The sequence below is a fragment of the Mytilus galloprovincialis genome, chromosome 11 (genome assembly GCF_965363235.1).
Source record: "Mytilus galloprovincialis chromosome 11, xbMytGall1.hap1.1, whole genome shotgun sequence".
NCBI classification, from domain to species: Eukaryota; Metazoa; Mollusca; class Bivalvia; order Mytilida; family Mytilidae; genus Mytilus; species Mytilus galloprovincialis.
Genome location: NC_134848.1, coordinates 47015141 through 47040033, shown reverse-complemented (window position 1 = coordinate 47040033; position 24893 = coordinate 47015141). Strand labels below are relative to the sequence as shown.

Below are 24893 nucleotides of genomic sequence, written 5' to 3'. Positions count from 1 at the left end.
TGGCTCTGTACAAATACATCCCGTCATTGTGTTTTGGTAATGTTTTGTATTCCATGTTTGAATTTTCGCTTAATGTGAGCTTTTGTATTCCTATTTCAATGTTTGCTTATGTTCTTGTCTATATGCCTTATGGTTCTTTGTTACAAATTTGTTTGTGGTATAGTGTTTAAGGTTACAATACAATATTGAACGCTGTATCCCTATTTTTGACATTGTTACATATTATGTCTGTTTGTTTTGTTCACACATAGTTGTCAATATAATGGAATTTATTACTTTTATAATCCCCCATTTTCTACATGAGAAAATGCTTTTACAAAATTAGAAATATGACAGTTCATTCGTTTGACGTGATTGAGTTTTTGATTTTGCCATTTGATTAGGGACTTTTTCTCGTAATTTAGTATTTTGAAGATTTGACTTTTTTCTAGGAGAACAAAGTGCAAATGAACATAACGTCATTGCGTTATAAACCGTAGACTGTTGTGTTTTGACTACCAACTAGGTTATAATGTAATGTAATTCTAACGCACGATAAAGATGTGAAAGAAGACATTAAAGCTCCCGGACTGGACTTGACAAATTCCTGCTCCGTTGATATTAGCATTGCAATCATATGGCATCGCAGTACCTAATTCCCTTATTCAGAAATTTTCTCTATCTTTTTTGAAAGGAGTACTTATTGGTGATCCTTGTAAACTAATCACTCCTTTAAATAAACTTATTCTTAAAGGTTACCAATTCAAAACTGTAATAAGATCATTGAATATTGTTTTTATTGGTATCAATATTGATTGTGTTATCAGTAAATTAAAAGCTAACTTAATATTACTAGTATGTTATATACGTATACACATTTATGGATCTACAATCTGTCGATACCTGTATCTTGGCATTGCACAAGGTCATGTTTTCTCTTGACTGTTAATGACGTCTCTACACTAAATCAATTGGCTGTTGGATGTGTACGGATTGATAATTTAGTCTTAGATGCATAATTTTGTTTATTAGTTGTAAGTGACTTTGTACTAGCTGTCAGATAACTGCGAGTACTCTCATATATGTCCTTAGTGTAATTTAGTTGTTGGGATGGACAGGTGCCAGGCCACGTCCACTTGTAGTTTTGTCCATCAGATGAGTTCAGCCTTTTTTCAACTGATTTTTATAGTTAGTTCTTATGTTGTACTGTTATATCACTGTCCCACGTTGTGATGAGAGTTGGGATTCCGCTATCATGTTTAACCCCGCCACATTATGTATGTGCCTGCATCAAGTAGGAGCCTGTAATTCAGTGGTTGCCGTTTGTTTATGTGTTACATATTTGTTTTTCGTTCATTTTTTATATATATATGTATAAATAAGGCCGTTAGTTTTTTCGTTTGGATTGTTTTATATTGTCATTTCGGGCCTTTTTTAGCCGACTTTGCGGTATGGGCTTTGTTCATTGTTGAAGGCCGTACGGTGACCTATGGTTGTAAGTTTTTGTGTCATTTTGGTCTCTTGTGAACAATTGTCTCATTGGCAATCATACCGCATCTTCTTTTTTATACTTAGAACCAAGCTATTGGTGTGGTGATAAATTCTCTCGATGATGCGTAGTTTGATGGATTAAGAAGGTCCGGTTAATTAAAATGGTTAAAAAAAACTGAATAACGGATTGCTGATCTTAATTTTCAGACCGGCGTTGATACCTCCTTTTACGCAAAGTTTGTCGGATTTCACCAACATAAGTAGTTCACACAAAGTGCATGCAGATCTTTAAACGAAACTGTCCATGGAATAATACAGTGATTCAATCATGTACAGTAGCAATGTTGTTATATATATTGTTAACCAGGTATTTTCCTGAACATGCATGAAATACTCGCCACTGGATGTTTCATAGAATAATGCAGACAACAATCAATTATACTTTGAACTCGACTTTATCATGGCGACAATATTTTTTGGTTAAGGAGGACAGAAGACTCGAAAATATCTATGATTCCTCAGCTGTAAGACTATTAAGCTCTGTCAATTAAGATCAGAGAAGTACATTACTTGCCACAGCAAAATTTAAACACATCAATAAAGGCGTTGTGTGCACACTAAAACGAATGAGTAAACACATTTACAAGACCATACACATTCGATGAATTACGCATGATTTGGTCTCCAAAAGATTGATTTCGAAATCAAAATGGTCTACAAGAGGATATGCCATGGTCAATTTTTGGTTTTACTTTTCATATGTATGAAAACAGTTCACAAAATGATCGGAGTAGGTTACCGCTAAATAATTACTTATGCATAGGGTTTGAGTACTGACGAAACACATATGTGTTCATCAGTGATTGTATTGCATTCGATATAAAAAGATAAAATGAAAAAGAGATGCAGTATATAAATCATTTGGTATGTTTCAGCAAATGTGTTTGTCTATTTTGGCATATCGAAAAATCAGAACTACAAAAAATGTATTACTATTTCAACCTATTGTTACACCTTATGATATATGTATTTGTGGCCTATAATCAAAATAGAGATTTTACTGTCTGGTTCAAGTATGGTAATTCATTACACAACATAAACACCTTTGAATAAACCATCTAAACGTCTAATGTAATTTGTTAATCCGACGTTTCATTTGATTCTTATTTTGAAATGTTTGAGTATGTCCATTATTGGCGTTGCAATACAACCTCCTTGTGGATGGTCAGCGATTGCCATTCCAATACAACCTTGAACTGGACTAAGCACATATATGCAAGTTCCTGAATCACCTGGCTGAAACGGTATATTTGATATGTAAAGCTGATTGTAAACTCGGCGTGATGTTCTTTTTATGGCCATGTTTTTGCCAGTCGTCTTAAGAAATGTTTGTTGCATGTGAACATCTCCTACTATTGCCGAAAATCTGCTATTTGTTTTACATAATATCAAATTGTCGATATCAACCTCACTTGTACAATGGATCGTTGGATATATATTTTTTATTACATCAATAATGATATTCTTAATTTCAGATGATAAATTACGATCACAATTTTGTTGAATACTCGTTTTGATGATATTGTCGTCCGGTAATACGGCAATTGGAATTAGTTGCAGATGATTGATCACAATATTTACATTTCTTTTAATTTCATCGAGGACGGCCCTGCTGTATATTTTGTCGATTGGTTCCAAGTCGATACATTTCTCCTTATTTGCCTCAACCTGGGCTTTATTTCCATCAAAACATCCTGACACAGCCCCAACAGAGACAGTACGTAAAACTGGTTTTGGTATGGAAAAAAGTAGAGGTTTATAGTCAACCCAGCTACTATTTAAATACTCTGACTTCATGCCTGCATAAAAAAACAACATGTTTGTTACTACAACCAAACTTTCTAGAATATTGCAAAAAACTACTTTTAAAATTATTAAATGGCAACATGACAATTATGTGTTCAGATCAGATCCATATTATGATATTAAATTTTATTGGTCTTACTAGTAATAGATGGTACAATTTCTACACATTATCGTTAACTTTTTATATATATGAAGGACTCAAATATATGGTGGGTTTCAAATCTATGGCAGATTCATAATCTATGGCACATGTGACGTCAAGCCGTCCCAAAACTATGGCGGATTTTTGTTGTTTCCAAATCTATGGCAGATTTCGTGCAAATGTAGAACAAGGCAGTACATATACGATCAATGACTTATCGTAAGCAAGTGGAAATGAACGACAACGGGAGTATGTCTATAAAAATTTGTGAAAAAAAAATTCTGTAATGGTCAACCAAATCGTGATTGCCAACAAAAAAAATTGTAAATGATGAATTCATATACCTTAATACAGACTTCAAGATTAAAACGATGTGTTCCGTAAAAGATAAGCACTTTCTAATCTGTGCACGGTATCAGTACCTGTTTAACCCATTCATTAAACATACCTATTAAATCTCTTAACAATAACAAAGCGGCAATTTTTGTTTTTTTTTATCAAAAAATGATTATAAATAAAAATGAATAGTTTGAATTTCATTGTTAACACATCTTTTTATATTTGATGACGATTTAAGTTAAATTGGTATCCGGTAATGATATCTTTCACTTTATAAACTTTACCAGCCGTAGACAGTAAAATAATTACTATAACTCCTTTTCTAAAATGTTAGGGACTGGAAAAAAGCGGTGCCCTTGTTCACCATGGGCTTCGGCCGGTGCAGAACATTGTTTCCCTCTTTTGGTTTATATAATATATTTCACATCTTCCTTTAAACTATCTGCAAATTATTATTGAGGGTGCTACTTTTATTTGGAATGGTGTCCAAATTTATTGATTACAGCGTCGTTAGCAGTGGCGATGGTGAAACATTGCGTTATTCAATTGTGACCTTATATGTTTCTGTTTGCCCCGGAAAATTACGCAAATTTAAGATCTGCCATAGATTTGATTTGATTGACGTTTGTAACGTCACATTTGCCATAAATTAGGAATCTGCCATGGATTTGGAACCCGCCATAGATTTGAATCCTACAGATATTATAAGAATAAGAAAAATGTCGATTGTACATGTTGTTACGAGCAACCGTGTTTACATTCATTGTTAATCTTCATAAATTGAACTATCATAGTTTACTCCTTTATCCGAAAAAAATGTAAAACTACTGAAACGAAATTAAAATCTATCAGTTATTAGTCGTTGTAAGATTTTGCCATAATTAACCTCAAATTGTTAAGTGTTTTTCTATGTAATTTCTCGTGCCAAGTGATAAAGAACTTGAGAAATCTGCCTATTTCAATATTATTATTCGAAGTCTTCGACAATTGTAAAAAGATTTTGAAAGTACAGGGCTTACTATAGGTAAGGTTGCATTTCTGTAAATATTGACAATGCAATTTCCCATAGGAACTCCTTTTACGGCTAAAACTGTACCACTTTTACTATGAAGTTTTTAAAAACAACTTATCCTAGAATTGAAAGTTCATATGCACCACCATTTTTTTCAAGGTCAAAATATTTGGCTGTGCGGCATATTTTCAACGTTTATATGCCCTGAACTTCTCAGAGTTTAAACTAACACTAATTTTCGTAACTACCCCTACCTCGAATGAAAGGTTACCACATATTTCAATATTCAATATTAACAATGTGCACATGTTTATTAACTGGTAACAATCCCAAGTTATGTCTCTGTGAGATGGAACACAGCGAGCATAACTGGGAACCAGTATGTAAACAAACTTAATTTTCTATGAATATTCAAGATCTCCCCAAAAGAGGCGTGTTTTGAGAAACATCTGTATTTACAAAGTGCAACCTTTAAGTCTACATCCCGCAAGTATTATCCGTTTTATAAGTTTTATTAGTATCATTATATTAAAAACTGTAACCAATTCCATGATTGTGTATTGTAAACAAAAAGGTCAAGAAGGGTGTACTAATATCTATTAGGCCACACACACGTTTAATACCTTACTCAACGAACCTGCCCACACATATTTTATAAATAAAATGAAAAAAAATATATATTCCCGCATCCGAAAATGTAATCGTGCCTATTTCCTGCACCGTTTTTTTTTTTGTAAACATTATAAAGATATATTTTCATTGGTTTCCTTCCCCTTACTTGCATGCCACTGCAAAATCATGTTGATTTTCGTCGGTGAAATAAAGAACGTAGAACTTCTGAAGGAGAAATGTTACAACTGCAAAATTATTTGCCGACGGAACAAAACTATTAAAACCCGCTATATGTGAATGCAGCTGTCCAGAGTCAGGAGCCTGTTGTTCTACACCATCTTATATTGATAAATATTGTCAAAACCTATTATTTTATGTTTTTAAATAAAATAGTAATCACTCGTCTTTACTTTTTAAGCTTCGCCTGAAATATTTGTAAATTAAATTTTCTTTATCAAAAATTTCAAATCGTTTGCTCGCTCCAATTGTTGGAGTTATGAAATCCGCAGAACATGAAATTGAATTGGTTTGGCCTAAGGCTAACTAAGCCACGGGTTGATCGAACATAAAAAAGTAAGTTATTTTTTTAAACTGCATCAATGATATTTATATAAGTCCTGGAGCGTTGACAAAACGCCAACCATCAATGCAATAAACTTAATGGTTGTCAAATATAATCGTATATTCCAGACATAAGCTTCTAAACGATATAATCGCATTTTGTCTACACTAGACACAATGACACTTGAATGAAAATATAATACAGTCGATTCAATCAATTAGTAAATAAACAATTTCATTGCATAGCAATTAATATTTCTCACAGAAAGTAAACAAAAGTTAGCGTGCAATAAATTCCAAAATTACACTAATGCAATAAATCTTCAAAATTCATGACGTCATCAACAACAAAATATTAGTTTAAACCAATTTTTACTTTCAAATATTATATTGCTATACAATAAAAGGGTTATTGCATGAATATTGGGGAATATTGTCCCTCGTAGAACATATAATGTACTCGCAAGCTCGTGCAATATAAAATTCTGCTCGGGACAATATTCCCCAATATTCATGCAATAACCCTATAAAACCAGATTTGTTCATCGATTAAAAAATACAATAAACATAGCTCTAAAGAAGTGTAAGAATTTATAAAATATTTTAGAAATTCGTTTACGTTAATTTACATGTTGATCACGTTATAATAGTTATATCTGACAATATTAGCATTTATTCATAGCTTATTTTCTAATGAAATAATATATTTGATTCTGGTTATGATGTTAATGCTAGGAAGCTTTTAATTAATATGAAATGGTGGAATTACTAATTACAAGATGCATACCATATATGGTATGTTTGGTAAAATGTTATAATTTCATTAGTTACATAGTGTGCTAGTGACCTAATACGGTATATATGGGGTCAGTGAATTCCATTTGGGGTGGGAGCGAAGCTCGAATCCCAATGTGGAATTTACTGACCCCATATATACCGTATTAGGTCACTAGCACATTATGTAAGTTATATATATATATATATAATGTAACGAATTTATCTTACCAACTATCTTAACGTGTGAAATTTAGACCTATCAAAATTAGCAGGACTTCAATACTGTTAGCATTAAGAAACTATTCTTCCATTGATCTTACAAAAACAGATACTAACAATAACAACTTGTTAGGGTTAAATGTGTTTTATGAATTTATTTCAATCTGAATCATCAATTTCTTCGTCTGTTGAAACCTTTACGGTTTTTTTCTCAGTGTCGTTATGTTTTTAAAAAGGGACGTAACACCACTACTAACCGTGTATGAAATAAGCCCCGCTTTCCTACTACCTTTTATGGAATATTAAGAGACGTAACACCACTACGAATCGTGTATGAGATAAGCCCGCCTCCCTACTAACCTAATATGAAATATACACGGTCTCCACGAGGGCGCTTTTAACCAATCACATTCCTAGAAATGTATAGGAGGTAAGATAAATATATTGTATTCACCAAACTTCCTAAACGATACAAAGAAAACGAAACGGAAATTAATTCTGCTTTTCATCATCGTACGTGAAAAGGATAAGATTAACCACCGAAAATACGACAGTGATAAAGATTACAATTTGCAAAATGTGACGTTCATGCAAATACAGTCAGCTGAGAACGATATGTGTTCCTTGATTCTTAATATTTTATCATTGTGGGTTTTTTGTTTGCTTAATATTACTGACCTATATCTTTGAAGGATACTTGGACATTGTCTACATCAACATAGTTCGAATTATCAATACTGTCTACAGGTATTTCAACCAAAGCTGCGTCAATGCTAGTTTCTTTCTCATTGTCCACTTCGAACGCTATTTCTCGGATTTTACCACATACATGGGAATTTTCGTTTTTTCTGTACAGTTTAACTGGAACTGTCTTTTCGTCGTCAAGTGAAATATTATCCGCTGCAAGTTCATCTGCACTCAAGAATACGTGAAGGCATGTCAGAAATGCCTTATCTCCTCGAACCTGAACGAAACCCCCAAGGGTACCCATTTTGAACTCATCTGTTCCGACCTGATTACCAATTTTAAGTTTTGATAAAAAGTGAGGACTACCTTCTAAAACATCTGTTTGCAAACCATTTATTGCTCTTGGAAAATGATTTTCGCCTACCGGTATTAAACCTTTTCTCTTACAATATAGTTGAATAGACGGCTGTTCTATAACCTTGTGTTTCTTTTGTAGAAATCCAATGGATTTTAAAGGCGATTTGCAAATCAAAGATAAATTACTGTGTTCATTGAAAAGCTGCTTTGCGTCAACACCTGATATTGATTTGTTATCTGGAAAGTGAATTTTACCACTCAAATTTTGTAGATGTTCATGTATTTGACTACTTTGCCTTATTTTGGCTCTGTCATCAGTGATATATTTTACGTCAATTTTCCAAAAGGTTTCCGGTAAATCTAGTCTTAATGTGTTCATCTCGATATATATTGCAATTTTGTCGGAACAAAATTCGTGTTGTTTTCTGTGACAGTTGCAAAGAAATGCAGGCCAAATATCAGTTATATATTTTCGAACTGATTTACCGAAACTTCGAAATAACTTCTTTGTAATAAACCAAGCTATTACTTTTGATGTATCTTTGTCCTGGTTGGTCATTGAAGAGAGCAAACCTTCCAACAAATAATGATTACATTCTTTCCATTGATCAGTTGTCATACCAGTCATGATGGTCAGTAGAAACAGACACAAACTTGAGTCTTTATTTTCAATCGCCGGCCAAAAGATTCTTTTCCAAAATTTGGATGACATCGTATTTCTGTCAACATAATTTTTTGTGCATACAAGTTTAGCAAAGTGTAACATTTCTTCTCCACTGACACCTCTTTTAAAAGATTCATCTAAAAAATATAGACACACATATTACTCAGATATAAGAGATGTGATGTGAGTGCCAATGCGACAACTCTCCATCCAGGTCATAATTTGAAAAAGTAAATCAGTATAGGTCAAAGAACGGTCTTCAACACGGATAATTGGCTAACGCCGAACAGCAAGCTATAAAGGGACCCAAAAATGACAAGTGTAAAACCATTCAAACAGGAAAACCAACGGGCATATCGATACAAAAAACGAGATACACTTAAGAACCACATCAACAAACCACCGAACATTAGGTTCCTGATTTATGACAGGTGCAAAGAAATGAAGCAGGTTTAATCGTTTTAATAGGTACCAACCTTCACACTTACCTGAAACAATAAGGTAACATCAAAACTTAGAGAGACACACTATAAAATATCAGTTGAAATGGCATAACTCTGTCAAAAGACATATAAACAAGTGTACTGTTACCTACAATTTGGGCAATTATATAAATGTTTTACAAATGTTACTTCTTTTCTGCCAGATATATTTGCGGTCCTACTAGTGTATATGTAAATGTATTATTCCATTGGCATTATTTCGGACGTCCTCAAAGATATGCTAAAGATAATTATTTTATTTACATAGCTTTATTCATATTTCAAATATATGTAAAGATAGGCGTTAGATTTGCATGCACTTTCCAGGATAGGAGATGTTTAAAATTTGCATAACTGTTTTACAGAGGTGTGGGCAGATTTGAGAGACCGCGGTTTATAAAACATTTACAACCAATGTAAATGCTGTCAAATGTTTCTGTTATATTTGCAAACGTTTCTCGATATCGTTCATGCATGTAAAGAAATGTATTTTATTTACTTATACTTTCCAGTAGTATAGTTATTATTGATATTTGCAACATATCTTTACAGACGTATGCAAAGTTTTGAAAGACCGCGGTTTATAAAACATTTACAACCAATGTAAATGCTGTCAAGTGTTTGTGTTATATTTGCAAACGTTTGTCGATATCGAGTATGTATGTAAAGAAGTGTATTTTATTTACTAATAAATAAATTTGGTGGAAAACAATCAATGTCTTCTGATTGGTTAAAATTATTAGTTTTATTTTCAATGTTGTCAATTTTTATGGCGACACGCTCACCCTAACGTTGTGTATTCATACGCCAACATGTGTGTATGTTGTTATTGTTAATATAAATAATATAAAAAGTTCTTTCAGCTTTATTTTTGAAAGAAATTCATTTATAACGAATGGCAATAATTTATTTTGAATTTATTGAACCATAAAATTAATTTTTTACTCTTCACATTTAACATAATCCGCTTCGTGGATTATTCAATGTGAAGAGTGAAAAATTAATTGTATGTTTCAATAAATTCAAAATAAATAATAGCCATTCATTAAATACTTTCCATTATCATAAATATTATAAATATCGATATTTGCAACATATCTTTACAGACGTATGCATAGTTTTGAGAGACCGCGGTTTATAAAACATTTACAACCAATGTAAATGCTGTAAAATGTTTGCGTTATATTTGCAAACGTTTGTCGATATCTTTCATGTTTGTAAAGTAATGTATTTTATTATACCCCCGCTTTGAAAAAGGGGGGTATACTGTTTTACGTCTGTCTGTCCATCGGTATGTCCGTCCGTCAGTCCATCAGTCCGTCAGTCAGTCTGTCCCATGAATATCTTTCGTCATATTTTTCTCAGGACCTACAATACAAGGATTTCTTAAACTTGGTTTCAAGGTTTATATAAGTCTGCTATACCGTGTGATGTGTTTTCAGATTCATCACCCGACAACTTCCTGTTTACCGAACACTTGTATGATTTTACACATGATAGCCAAGTTGAACATTTTCGTTACATTTTTCTCAGGAACTACAATACAAGGATTTCTGAAATTTGGTTTCAGTGTTTATATAAGTCAGCTTTACCATGTGATGCGCTTTCAGATTCATCACTCGACAACTACCTGTTTACCGAACACTTGTATGATATTACACATGATAGCAAAGTTGAAAATTTTCGTCACATTTTTCTCAGGAACTACAATACAAGGGTTTCTGAAATTTGGTTTCAGGGTTTAATAAGTCAGCTATACCATGTGATGCGTTTTCAGATTCATAACTCAACAACTTCCTGTTTACCGAACACTTGCATATTTTTACACTATTAAAATTATCCACTTGCGGCGGGGGTATCATCAGTGAGCAGTAGCTCGCAGTTTCACTTGTTTACTAATGCTTTCCAGTATAATAGTTATTTTGCTAAATATTGATATTTGCAACATATCTTCACACAGGTATGCAAAGTTTTGAGAGACCGCCGTTTATATTACATTTTCAACCAAAGTAAATGCTGACAAATAGTGGCATATTTTTGCAAACATTTGTCGAATGTATTCATGTACGTAAACAAATGGTAAAGAAATGTATTTTATTTACTAATACTTTACTAAATATTGATATTTGCAACATATCTTCATTTACTTCATAGTTATTATATGAAACATTGATACTGTTAAGGGCATACGATACAGTTTTGATCCCGTATTTACAAGTTGATGACAATTTGCATATAGGCCTTTTTTTACCTGATTAAAACAAATATGTAATAAAAAATATACCTTCATGTGCTACTTTTTGAGTTAAATGTGGTCCAAATTTGGTATATTTGCACAAAATTCGGATTTATGGCCGTATTTTCCCTTCCAAAAGAAAGACATACCTTTTTTGTTTTAAAAGATAAACACAAATTGTTTTTGTTAAATAATTTGTAAATTCTGTATTTTATAAGTATTCTAAAAATTTATGCTTTTTTTGTTCAGAAATAACTCATATTTATCAAATGGTCATGAATTGAGAAAAAAACGTCAATTTTTGTTGTATATATATCAATATTAAAAAAATGCTCTATTTACAGTGTTATAAAATTTGGTCCACATAGTCTCCCTGCAAATTGAAACAAAATGTCGTTTTAAAAAATGTGGGTCCATGCACTCGTTTTCAAACTAAATCAGTTTAAATGATAAAAATCAGTCGAAAAATGCATCTTTTCCCGATATGTCACAGTTTGACATCGCGAAAATAACACTTTACGTTAGCAACGTCATTACCTCCCCTGTAACTGTATCGTATGCCCTTAAGTTGTCTTTACACAAGTATAGCTATGCAAGACTGCAGTTTATATATCGCATGCACAACAAACGTGGGGCCTCGGTGGCCAAGTGGTCTAAGTAGTTCTACTACTGTAATCACCAGCCAGTCAACATTGAGGTTGTGAGTTCAAATCCTGCTCCTGAGGGTGCACTCGACTCCAATCTTAATTGACTAGGATTGTCAGTTTTCCTATCGAAGGTCGATGGTTTTCTCCGGGAACTCTGGCTTCCTCCACCAATAAAAACTGACCGCCTAGAAATAGCCCAAAAGTGGCGTTACAAAACCAACAATCAATAAATCAATCAATCACTACAAACGTAAATGAGGATCGTGATTAGAGCTAAAAGAAGAAAAAAAGAAAATAATTTCACCCACAAAATTAGATAAAAAAGGTCTAATATATACAGAATAGAAAATAATCATGACAATGGACATACAATATATAAAAAATAATATGACATAAATTCTCATATAATACAGATATGAAAGACCCTATCCAGACCTTAGTAAAATGTGTCGATTATTTCGCATTTACGGAAAAATAAATCCATACATTGTATAGTACTTTTTGCAGCAAATTTCACGTATTGATGGTTTCAGAGAGTCACACCGAGCAAATATTTGAATTGAAGTAGATATTGTTCTTCCCGATTCAAAACAGAACTGATTGAAGATATAATTATCTCCTAATTGATACGATATTCCCGTGCTTGCATTTCCTATCATGCTTTTCTTGATAGACGGTTGCTGCTCACGAGGAAGCTATTAAACCAAGAGTTCCAAATGGTGAAGATGAAATCATCCCTTCGTTAATTTTACGGACGCAATCACGAGTTGGTTAACCGTTATGGAATAACCGTTTCACAAATGATATCGAATATGTTCCTTACGTCGTAACTAAATCCCCTTCCCTTTCATGAATATGACCTACCGAATTAGACTGTTTTCCGGATCTGTTATCACATAAGTAACACGACGGGTGCCACCTGTGAAACAGGATCTGCTTACCCTGCCGGAGCACCTGTGATCACCCCTAGTTTTTGGTGGGGTTCGTGTTGTTTAATCTTTAGTTTTCTATGTTGTGTCATGTGTACTATTGTTTGTCTGTTTGTCTTTTTAATTTTTAGCCATGGCGTTGTCAGTTTGTTTTAGATTTATGAGTTTGACTGTCCCTTTGGTATCATTCGTCCCTCTTTTAATGATATTAAAAATGGCAGGGTACATCTTATATACACATAATAAATGGGTTGATGGATTGGTTTGTGTAAACGTCCAGTTGCAAATACTACATGAATCTCAGGTGTAGTGTGACAGTGCAAAAAGCAGCTTCGTTTATTATTTTGGACTTTAATATAAAATTCTCAATTTTGATATTTCAGACTTTAATTCTCTGTGTTATATAATTTATTTTATTTTATAATTTCGTTTCTACTTACATTTCATATCCAGGACTTAAATTAAACATGCTTTGTTATGCAATTTAATTCTTAGTTTGAACATTGAGTGACATGTTTCAATCTGTTAGCTAATTAGTGACATTTTGCCTTATTCACAATGTATGTTCTTAATTGTCTTAATCAGATTATCATTTAATATTTATTCTTCAAGTTCTAAACATAGTTTAATCTTTGTCCGTGAACAATATCACTCAAATTAATTGTTATTTGTTATGTCTATACTTGTTTATTCAAATGTGTATAAATACTTGTGTATAAATTCTATAAGAAGATTCGGACTCAGGACTTTACACTGAACACAGTCCATCTGTAATAAAAGTATTAGTATTCCATGCTGAATTATTGGTTTATTCATCGCTAGTTCCAGAGTCTCAAAAGTTAGGTTTCACCAGAGTTTCAGTTCCAGAGTTCTCATTGCTATTCACAGCAATCGTTCGTTGTGTGATCAGGTGCATCACACAGTTTCAGTAACAAGAGGCCATTCAGTCAGGCTCTTGTTACACATCCTAACAAGTCACCCAGTTTCCCCGGTGACAGATTGGTGGACGACGACGGCGTGCTGACTTCTATGCTCAGCACCCGATCCAGAGACCTCAAGCAGCCAAGCGAGTTCCCAGACAAGTAGCGTAGGCAATATTCAGCGATGGAGTACAGCTTTCGACCACAATGGAGACCATGGAACATCCAGTCAGGTTACAGTCCAGCATGTGGGAGATGCGGTAAATTTCATAAACATTATATTTGTAACTCAATCAATCAAAGATGCTTTTCTTGTGGAAAATACGGACATTATTCAAGTAAGTGTTTTTCGAAAGCAGCAAAAGACAACAAAAGTACACCAGTGCGTATGAAATCTAAAAAGCAAAAAGAGCGCGATACAGCTAGAATACACAGCTACATTCAGAGTAAAAATATTATACGTGCTTTACCGTTCTCTGGTATGAGAAATTCACCGTTCATTCAATATTTAGATATTTCAAATGTGCTCAAAACAGAATTAAAAAGTGTGAAGCAGAAAATTTTCAAGGAAAATAATACAAATCTAGAACAGCAAAAGTGCATCGAGGCACTCAAAATTCAATTAAAGAATCAGCAAATCATCGAATCAGAGAGAGACCAGTTCAAGCAAGAACTCGAAAACCTTCGTCAAGAGAAAGAAGAAAGTGCTTCGCGTATAAACGTACAGGAATATGTGAATCAAATTCAAGAATTACAGGAGCAAATAATTGAAAAAGACGGGACTGTTAAAATGGTACAAGATCTATACTATTTACGTTCGACCGAATTTACGGATGAAATCCAATCATTGAAAAATGAAAAACAAGCATTGGAAAAAGAAAATGCAGACCTATGTTCAAAGGTAAATTTTCAAGCGGATTCGATTTCTCAATTGACTTTTCAACTTCAGGACCTTAACCACGAACTCCATCTTGTATCCTGCCAAAACCAACAGCGACCCAATCATAACAGACACTATAACAACCGAAGAGGCGGCCGATTTAGATAGTGCTAAGTCCGAGGACGGACTTAATTGGGAGGAGAGGCATATGTGACAGTGCAAAAAGCAGCTTCGTTTATTATTTTGGACTTTAATATAAAATTCTCAATTTTGATATTTCAGACTGTAATTCTCTGTGTTATATAATTTATTTTATTTTATAATTTCGTTTCTACTTACATTTCATATCCAGGACTTAAATTAAACATGCTTTGTTATGCAATTTAATTCTTAGTTTGAACATTGAGTGACATGTTTCAATATGTTAGCTAATTAGTGACATTTTGCCTTATTCACAATGTATGTTCTTAATTGTCTTAATCAGATTATCATTTAATATTTATTCTTCAAGTTCTAAAAATAGTTTAATCTTTGTCCGTGAACAATATCACTCAAATTAATTGTTATTTGTTATGTCTATACTTGTTTATTCAAATGTGTATAAATACTTGTGTATAATTTCTATAAGCAAGATTCGGACTCAGGACTTTACACTGAACACAGTCCATCTGTAATAAAAGTATTAGTACTCCATGCTGAATTATTGGTTTATTCATCGCTAGTTCCAGAGTCTCAATAGTTAGTTTTCACCAGAGTTTCAGAGTTCAGAGTTCTCATTGCTATTCAGAGCAATCGTTCGTTGTGTGATCAGGTGCATCACACAGTTTCAGTAACAAGAGGCCATTCAGTCAGGCTCTTGTTACACAACCTCACAAGTCACCAAGTTTCCCCGGTGACAGATAGGAGGGAGAAATCTGTGAACGTGGAAAAAGTCGCACTAATTTATGTATTTCTTATTTCGGACATTTGGACTTGTTTCTTATATTATTTATAGTTTCTGTTTAATCTTTCGGACAATTTCATTCTAATTCAACAGACAATGTACTTTGATTTGCATTCTTAAAGATCTTTCATGTGTGTCACTTTTTAATCTAAAACTGTGAGAAAAACTATACAAGGGATTGTGTTAATTTATGTTTCACAACTATTTCTTTTCATAATTATTTTAATCCGTTAATGTCGTACATTGATAATTCTTTTCAATATCTGTTTTATCAGTTCTTGTCCAGGACATGTATGATAACAATGACATTAATCCGTTTTTCAATTACGGTCCATTGTTACTTTAAAGTGTTAATCTTATGTTTGTAAAATTTGTCAACTTTATTATTATGTAATCTTAATTCTTTGGCAACCTGTAAAAATTGTCTATCTTTATAATGTTTCGACTGAAGTTAATTCTTCAGTCGGAGTCAGCCTTTTGAACTGACATCATCCGTTCATTAAAGTGAAAATAAAATCTATACTGAAAGTCTTCGTTTGAATTCGCTCTACCAGTCTGTGAGTTAGTTCCGCCAGTGGATTTATGTTCAATAGGCAGGGGACCAGTCTTCGGTCACTGTCATTCGTTTCGGCATCTTCGCCAGTTTCAGCAACAGAACCTGTTGCACGGTATCAAACATTCTAGTAACAACAACGTTGTCACATTAGGAAGAAATGCACTATTATAATAATACTGTATTAAATCGTAAGCAGCTTTACCTTTTGTACTTGTTTAACATGTTTAACCCCGCCGCATTTTTGCGCCTGTCCCCAGTCAGGAGCCTCTAGCCTTTGTTAGTCTTGTATTATTTTAATTTTAGTTTCTTGTGTACAATTTGGAAATTAGTATGGCGTTCATTATCACTGAACTAGTATATATTTGTTTAGGGGCCAGCTGAAGGACGCCTCCGGGTGCGGGAATTTCCTGCTACATTGAAGACCTGTTGGTGACCTTCTGCTGTTGTTTTTTTCTATGGTCGGGTTGTTGTCTCTTTGACACAATCCCCATTTCCATTCTCAATTTTATTAATACTTTGAAAAACGCAAATAATTTAAAAGTTTACACGCTAGAAAATTTAAGAAGAAATATACGGAGCCCCTTAAGTGCACACAACTTTTAATCTTGTGCCGACAACTTTTAATCTTGTGCGCACAACTGTAAATATTGTGCGCTCAACTTTTAAACTTGTGCGCCCAACTTTTAAACTTGTGCGCACAACTTTTTTAATCTTGTGCACACACCTTTAAATCTTTAATGTTTTAATTGAGTTATATTTGAAGAAGCAATGTTTGGTTAGATAAAATTGGATATTATGGATATCTTTTTAAAGTTCCTGTCTCCACTTCTTCTGCTGATAGGTATGCCATGCAGTACTAGAGAAAATACATTAAAGAAGTCAACCAGGACATATTAAAAAAGTGTGAAAGAAATGTTTATGTTGATCATAATTGACTCTTTTTTTTATTCATAGCCTAGTTAACTTGTACCAGAAACACGTAGAACCATTAAATTCTTTAATGTGAAGGGCATCCTTTAACAAAAAAAATATACCCTCAACTTTTAATATCTTGCCCACAAATTTTCCCAATGTCTATACTGATACAAATATTTGATTTATTATAATTTGTAGGTCTGTCATCGTCTATTTACAAAACCCAAAGCAAAGCAACAGCATTTGTATTGCTGTTCTTCATCTCAAAGTCACAGTGAGGCTTTCAACGGTCTCACTGCAATGCAAGTTCAAGACGGAATTATTTGCTGTATGTCTATAACGATACGAGACTATGTTAGGGTTTTTGATTACATGATTACCATGTCATTCTGAGGCTGACTATTTGATCACAATGTATTATTTTTAATAATTAATTGGTTGCATTATTTCATTGTTGTGATAATTTTATTACTAAAGGAAATGGTTTAATGATTACCGAAGGAAACAGTTCATGTTTATGTGAATTCTAAAGCACAAAAATGAGTGATTACATGATTAATGGCACCCCTTAACTAGGACTCGATAAATCTACATCCGTATAAAAGAGTAGGGGCAATAAGAATCAATTTTGGTCCAAACATATGAACATACCATCAAAGTATATAATACATGCACACACCAACTAAATATTTAAAAATGTTACTTATGATTCCTCATGGCCAATACTCATTTCTTTTAAATATGAAGTTGTATTTGTTGTGCTCTCGATGTTTACCGTATCAAAATATGTCCAGCAATGAAGTAAAAGCAGGCTAACAAATTGACTTTTAATCTGATTCCTCCATTCAAATGTTTAGTTATAGTCTTGATTCTTCAAGACATCTACACAAATGTGTCCTTTTCATGATAACTGATGCTCAAGCCCTGTCAATATATTTCTAGCACCTTGGTAAGATGAGCTTTAAATGTTTGTAAAATGCTATGACGAAAAAGGTCCTTTAATGCCCCTTATCCTTTGATGTTGCAGTGGATTGGTTTATTTGATGTTTAGGAAATTGTTACCGGTATCAAATGCAGATAAGATTTTGCTATGGGTTTTTTTCCTTCCATTCTGGAAATAGGGACACCAAAAGGGGTCGAAATTCAACATTGTTAAAAGCAGGTTCTTACTTATCGGTTCGAAGTTAATTGAAATTACATGTCAATTTTACTTACGACATCCCCTATCTGACACCTGATGACGTGCTGGTTAGCTTTGTGAGCTGAAAAGGGTGTGTAGCTATATCCCGACAGTCCACAAGTCCGACTTCCCCATTAGTTAGACAGTCTACTTTTCCGACTACCGACTAGTCGACAGTCCATAAGTTAACAAACAAGACTGTTTTGGGCTCTTTAACCCCTTTTTCCAGAAATTTGTGGACGACAAGTAAACAATTGAGTCTGTTTCATTTTTATCTTCAAATGGAAATGAAAAAGAAGGAATATGTAGTAATGTCAAGGAGACAACATGCATCCCCTAGTGACTAGACATCTGGAGGTTCACACTTGATCTCCAATAAAGTTGGAAACCAATTACCATGTGACGAGCCTTAAAATATCTCCAGTAAAATATCCAAGTTTATAAATCGGCGGACACAACACTTTATCTGCAAATATGGTCGAGGAACTACAACATGCACGTATATAGAGACAAACACATGTCAATGACTACACAATTATTACTTGGGACAGACGCAAATTATTTGCGGTAGATTAAAAATAGTTTTGTTCGAGAGTTTCATGTAAAAACAACACACACACACACAGTTCATGAGCTCATATGTAGTATAACGAAATAAGAGATCTATATTTTAATTAGATTGTCGTATAACGAAATCAGAGATCTATATTTTAATTAGATTGCATCACAGACGATGATGTTCTCTTACTGGCCTTCATACAATACTCCGTATATGCCAGTTAGAGAACCTCTCAGATATCTTATGCTTATTATTTATTCTTACATAGGTTATATAAAAATTAAGGACTTTTATCTCGACCAAAAACATTGTTATATGGACCTGCTGAACCAAAATATCAACCTCAACTACGTTCTTTGTTAATATAACTTTAACAGATTCATATAACAACGAATTGACCTCGTCGAAAGTCGATAATTGATAAGTTATTTACAGGTCGAAGTCGAAGGCTGTTGATCATTATAAAATATTTTGTTAAAATCAGTTTCGATAAATTAACATCAAGGGAAAGAGTTGAAGAAATGGCACTGACTGTGATGCTTAATGCAAAAAATAACTGCCATGTCATTGCTGGTACTAGAGAGAATTTTAATAGCTTTTTCCAAATAGAGCTAATTTTATAATCTTTGGACGGCCACTGCTTGGATCCCAGACCTTCATATCCTACTTGTGCGTCATTCAAGATATGACTACATTATCATTGTTGGATCTAAAGAATACTTTTAAAGCTTTTGTCCATTGAAGACTATTCTAAGCTTTGTCCTCATAAATGCTGGTACCCAAAGATCACTGGACATTGTTTAATATGAATTTGAATCTTTATGTCCTATTCATGCTTCATGCAAAACATGACTGCCTCATCATTGCTGGTTCGTGTGAAAATATTTTAAAGGTTTTCCCATTTAAGCCTATAGAAATTTAACTTTGGACTCCTAGAGAACTCGCATCCAAAGGACACCCTCACCTTCATTTTTACGAACTTGAACATTTATTTCTCTCCGATGGTTCATGCAGAATATGACTGCCTTGCCGTCGCTTACTCTAAAGATTTATATATACATGTATATCTGTGTTAAACTTTGGACATTAAGTGCTCGGACCGCTTTGACACATGCACATTCATTTGTCCAAAATTTAATCTTCATATACTTTTGATGTTTCATGCAAAATATGACTACATTGCTACTGTTGATTCATAAGAACACGATTTTGAAAGCATTTTCGAATTAAAGTCAATCTTAGATGGAGACGGATTTATAAAAGTTTTTCCAAACTTGTTTCCGGATTCCATATTTGAATTTCATGTAACATTGTACTACTTTATAGTTGTAATTTTTCATTAATAAATAGTGTTTAAACTAATGTAACAAACGTTAAACTTTGGACCCCAATTGCTCGGACCCCATTGACCCCCGGACCTTCATTTTTTCTTGGAACATCATGTCCTACTGATGAGTGTCAATTTCTTAGACCCCGTGGACCTATTGACCACAACTTGAGAAGACAAAAAAGAACACGAATCCCTGCCAAGTGTGGTGCGAATTAGCCAAGTGGTTTCAGAGATGAAAATTCAAATGTAAATTGTGAACGGGCGGACGGCGGACGCCTATAGATGACAATAGCTCACATGGTCCTTCGGCCAACTTCTAGAATATTCGAATTAGCTTCAATGCCAGAAAAAACTGTATCACCTTGTGATTTATTCCCGAAATGAAATACGTGCAAATCAGGTCCATTCTTGTTGATTGCACGTTCAAGTTTCAAAGTCATGCACATAATTTTAAAAGATATGCTAAAGTTGTGCGCAAGTTTCAAAAAGTTGTGCACACAAATTTAAAAGCACAAGTTTAAAAGTTGTGCGCACAAGATTAAAAGTTGTGCGCACAAGTTTAAAAGTTGTGCGCATAAGATTTAAAGTTGTGCGCACAAGATTTAAAGTTGTGGGACAAGATTAAAAGTTGTGCGCACAAGTTTAAAAGTTGTGCGCACAAGATTTAAAGTTGTGCGCACAAATATTATATATTTTTTCTTTGGCACTTAAGGGGCTCCGTAGAAATAAGAACAGTTACTGTAACATTGTATCTAAAAATATGTTGAAATTATATACAGCAAGGATTTGTATAGTACTATACAAATCCTTGTATACAGTAAAACTGATTTTCAACAATTATCTTTTGTATATAAAAAAAAAAACATTCTCGTTTCCCCGCTTCTCATAGCAGATATAATCGATTCGATGCAAAGCAAGTAATTTAGTTTTTGAATCGGATATAATCTCTGTATTTCGTGTTTTAATAAGAATAAAAATGACCAACATTAATGAAAAAAAAACTACATCAATTTCAATAACCTTCCTGCTCCTGTATCAGTTTTATTCTAATGATATATGCAAGTATTTAATTAATTTAAAATTTTAATAAAAAAAATCTTGGTGCCCTTTGGTTTCCCGATCTTGACTTTATCCTATTTAAAGGTATTATGATATAAACTTGTAAACTGGTGCTTGTCTTTTGAGTCTCTTTTTGTTTTTACTCAATGCAATAAGCAGTGTGTCGGCATGCACTGATTTTTGAAACTTGTCAGCAACAACGCTGATATATACCTGTATATAAGTTTAATAAACATCTGGCAAGAATTGTACACGTTAGAAAGCTAACAAGACCGGACGGAAGGACGGACGCCCGGTATTTCTATGTCCTCATCAACGCGTCGCGCGGGGGACAAAAAATTAAAGGCATCTTAAAATCATTTTGAATTTAGATTCATATTAATTTGCATTTTGGTCTTCGGGGATGGGTGTGTTTCGTGTTTCAGTTAGACATGATGAACAGGCCTGGTACAGCTGGTAAAAAATGCGCCTTTTCATGAAGAGGGGAGACAAAGCGACTCATAGACGATGGTGTGGGGGGGGGGGGTGGCATATTGATCACATAGGCGTCGGGAGAAGCCCGAGAGTATTCACAGTCTTATAAGGAGTTTTTCTAACAAGTATACAAATATTTGTGTAAATAAAAAGGGTTTCTATTTCTTTATTTGCATAAATGGAAATATGGGATATACACAGCAAACGGGCAATAAACGACAATCAAAACCAAAGACATATAGATAACGTGACTAATGCAGGATGGACACGTTTGTTTATTTTTTACTGCTAATCTGTAAAAGTAGTTTTAGACCGTTGGTTTTCCCGTTTGAATGGTTTTACACTAGTAATTCTGGGGCCCTTTATAGCTTGTTGTTCGGTGTGATCCAAGGCTCCGTGTTGAAGGCCGTACATTGACCTATAATGGTTTACTTTTATAAATTATTATTTGGATGGAGAGTTGTCTCATTGGCACTTACACCTTATCTTCCTATATCTAATTAGTAAAGATTCGTTTGTCTCTTGAATATGAAAGTTAATAAGTATATTTAGTATATCAAGTATTAAATCTATCAAATTATAATCACATGTTCACAACAATAGTCAGATTTAAGCTATAACAGCAACATAGTTCAGTCTCCTGGTACGTATTTGTTAGTCTTGAAAAAAATCAAACTATTATGACATAAGGAGATGTGATATGATTGCCCATTAAACAACTTTCCATCAAAGTCCAAATGACGTACATGTTAGCATGCTATATTTGAGATCTCCCAATCACCATCCCACTAGGAACTGCTTATACAAACATATATTTTGTCACCAAATGATTTATAATAATTTATAAAATAGAACATCATTATATATGCTAATGTAAATTGTGTTTCCTTTGCTAAATACCGGGATCATATTGTTTTACCAGTGTCCTTTCCACAGTCCGCATCCAACTCGCATCCAAAGGACACCCTCACCTTCATTTTTACGAACTTGAACATTTATTTCTCTCCGATGGTTCATGCAGAATATGACTGCCTTGCCGTCGCTTACTCTAAAGATTTATATATACATGTATATCTGTGTTAAACTTTGGACATTAAGTGCTCGGACCGCTTTGACACATGCACATTCATTTGTCCAAAATTTAATCTTCATATACTTTTGATGTTTCATGCAAAATATGACTACATTGCTACTGTTGATTCATAAGAACACGATTTTGAAAGCATTTTCGAATTAAAGTCAATCTTAGATGGAGACGGATTTATAAAAGTTTTTCCAAACTTGTTTCCGGATTCCATATTTGAATTTCATGTAACATTGTACTACTTTATAGTTGTAATTTTTCATTAATAAATAGTGTTTAAACTAATGTAACAAACGTTAAACTTTGGACCCCAATTGCTCGGACCCCATTGACCCCCGGACCTTCATTTTTTCTTGGAACATCATGTCCTACTGATGAGTGTCAATTTCTTAGACCCCGTGGACCTATTGACCACAACTTGAGAAGACAAAAAAGAACACGAATCCCTGCCAAGTGTGGTGCGAATTAGCCAAGTGGTTTCAGAGATGAAAATTCAAATGTAAATTGTGAACGGGCGGACGGCGGACGCCTATAGATGACAATAGCTCACATGGTCCTTCGGCCAACTTCTAGAATATTCGAATTAGCTTCAATGCCAGAAAAAACTGTATCACCTTGTGATTTATTCCCGAAATGAAATACGTGCAAATCAGGTCCATTCTTGTTGATTGCACGTTCAAGTTTCAAAGTCATGCACATAATTTTAAAAGATATGCTAAAGTTGTGCGCAAGTTTCAAAAAGTTGTGCACACAAAGTTAAAAGCACAAGTTTAAAAGTTGTGCGCACAAGATTAAAAGTTGTGCGCACAAGTTTAAAAGTTGTGCGCATAAGATTTAAAGTTGTGCGCACAAGATTTAAAGTTGTGGGGACAAGATTAAAAGTTGTGCGCACAAGTTTAAAAGTTGTGCGCACAAGATTTAAAGTTGTGCGCACAAATATTATATATTTTTTCTTTGGCACTTAAGGGGCTCCGTAGAAATAAGAACAGTTACTGTAACATTGTATCTAAAAATATGTTGAAATTATATACAGCAAGGATTTGTATAGTACTATACAAATCCTTGTATACAGTAAAACTGATTTTCAACAATTATCTTTTGTATATAAAAAAAAAACATTCTCGTTTCCCCGCTTCTCATAGCAGATATAATCGATTCGATGCAAAGCAAGTAATTTAGTTTTTGAATCGGATATAATCTCTGTATTTCGTGTTTTAATAAGAATAAAAATGACCAACATTAATGAAAAAAAAACTACATCAATTTCAATAACCTTCCTGCTCCTGTATCAGTTTTATTCTAATGATATATGCAAGTATTTAATTAATTTAAAATTTTAATAAAAAAAATCTTGGTGCCCTTTGGTTTCCCGATCTTGACTTTATCCTATTTAAAGGTATTATGATATAAACTTGTAAACTGGTGCTTGTCTTTTGAGTCTCTTTTTGTTTTTACTCAATGCAATAAGCAGTGTGTCGGCATGCACTGATTTTTGAAACTTGTCAGCAACAACGCTGATATATACCTGTATATAAGTTTAATAAACATCTGGCAAGAATTGTACACGTTAGAAAGCTAACAAGACCGGACGGAAGGACGGACGCCCGGTATTTCTATGTCCTCATCAACGCGTCGCGCGGGGGACAAAAAATTAAAGGCATCTTAAAATCATTTTGAATTTAGATTCATATTAATTTGCATTTTGGTCTTCGGGGATGGGTGTGTTTCGTGTTTCAGTTAGACATGATGAACAGGCCTGGTACAGCTGGTAAAAAATGCGCCTTTTCATGAAGAGGGGAGACAAAGCGACTCATAGACGATTTGCTAAGGTGCCTTTTTGTGTGTGGGGTGTGGGGGGGGGGGGGGGTTGGCATATTGATCACATAGGCGTCGGGAGAAGCCCGAGAGTATTCACAGTCTTATAAGGAGTTTTTCTAACAAGTATACAAATATTTGTGTAAATAAAAAGGGTTTCTATTTCTTTATTTGCATA

General features: G+C 33.8%; 1 protein-coding gene across 1 annotated transcript; it reads right to left on the bottom strand.

Annotated features, from left to right (window-relative positions):
- Positions 1–2446: 2446 nt before the first annotated feature.
- On the bottom strand, positions 2447–22793 carry LOC143050773 (uncharacterized). The gene is made up of 3 exons (XM_076223890.1): positions 22736–22793; positions 7677–8843; positions 2447–3329 (listed from the first exon to the last, which is right to left on the bottom strand). Exons 1-3 carry the CDS (start codon positions 22791–22793, stop codon positions 2623–2625), a joined length of 1932 nt encoding a protein of 643 aa, XP_076080005.1. The 3' UTR covers positions 2447–2622.
- Between the last annotated feature and the right edge of the window lie 2100 nt (positions 22794–24893).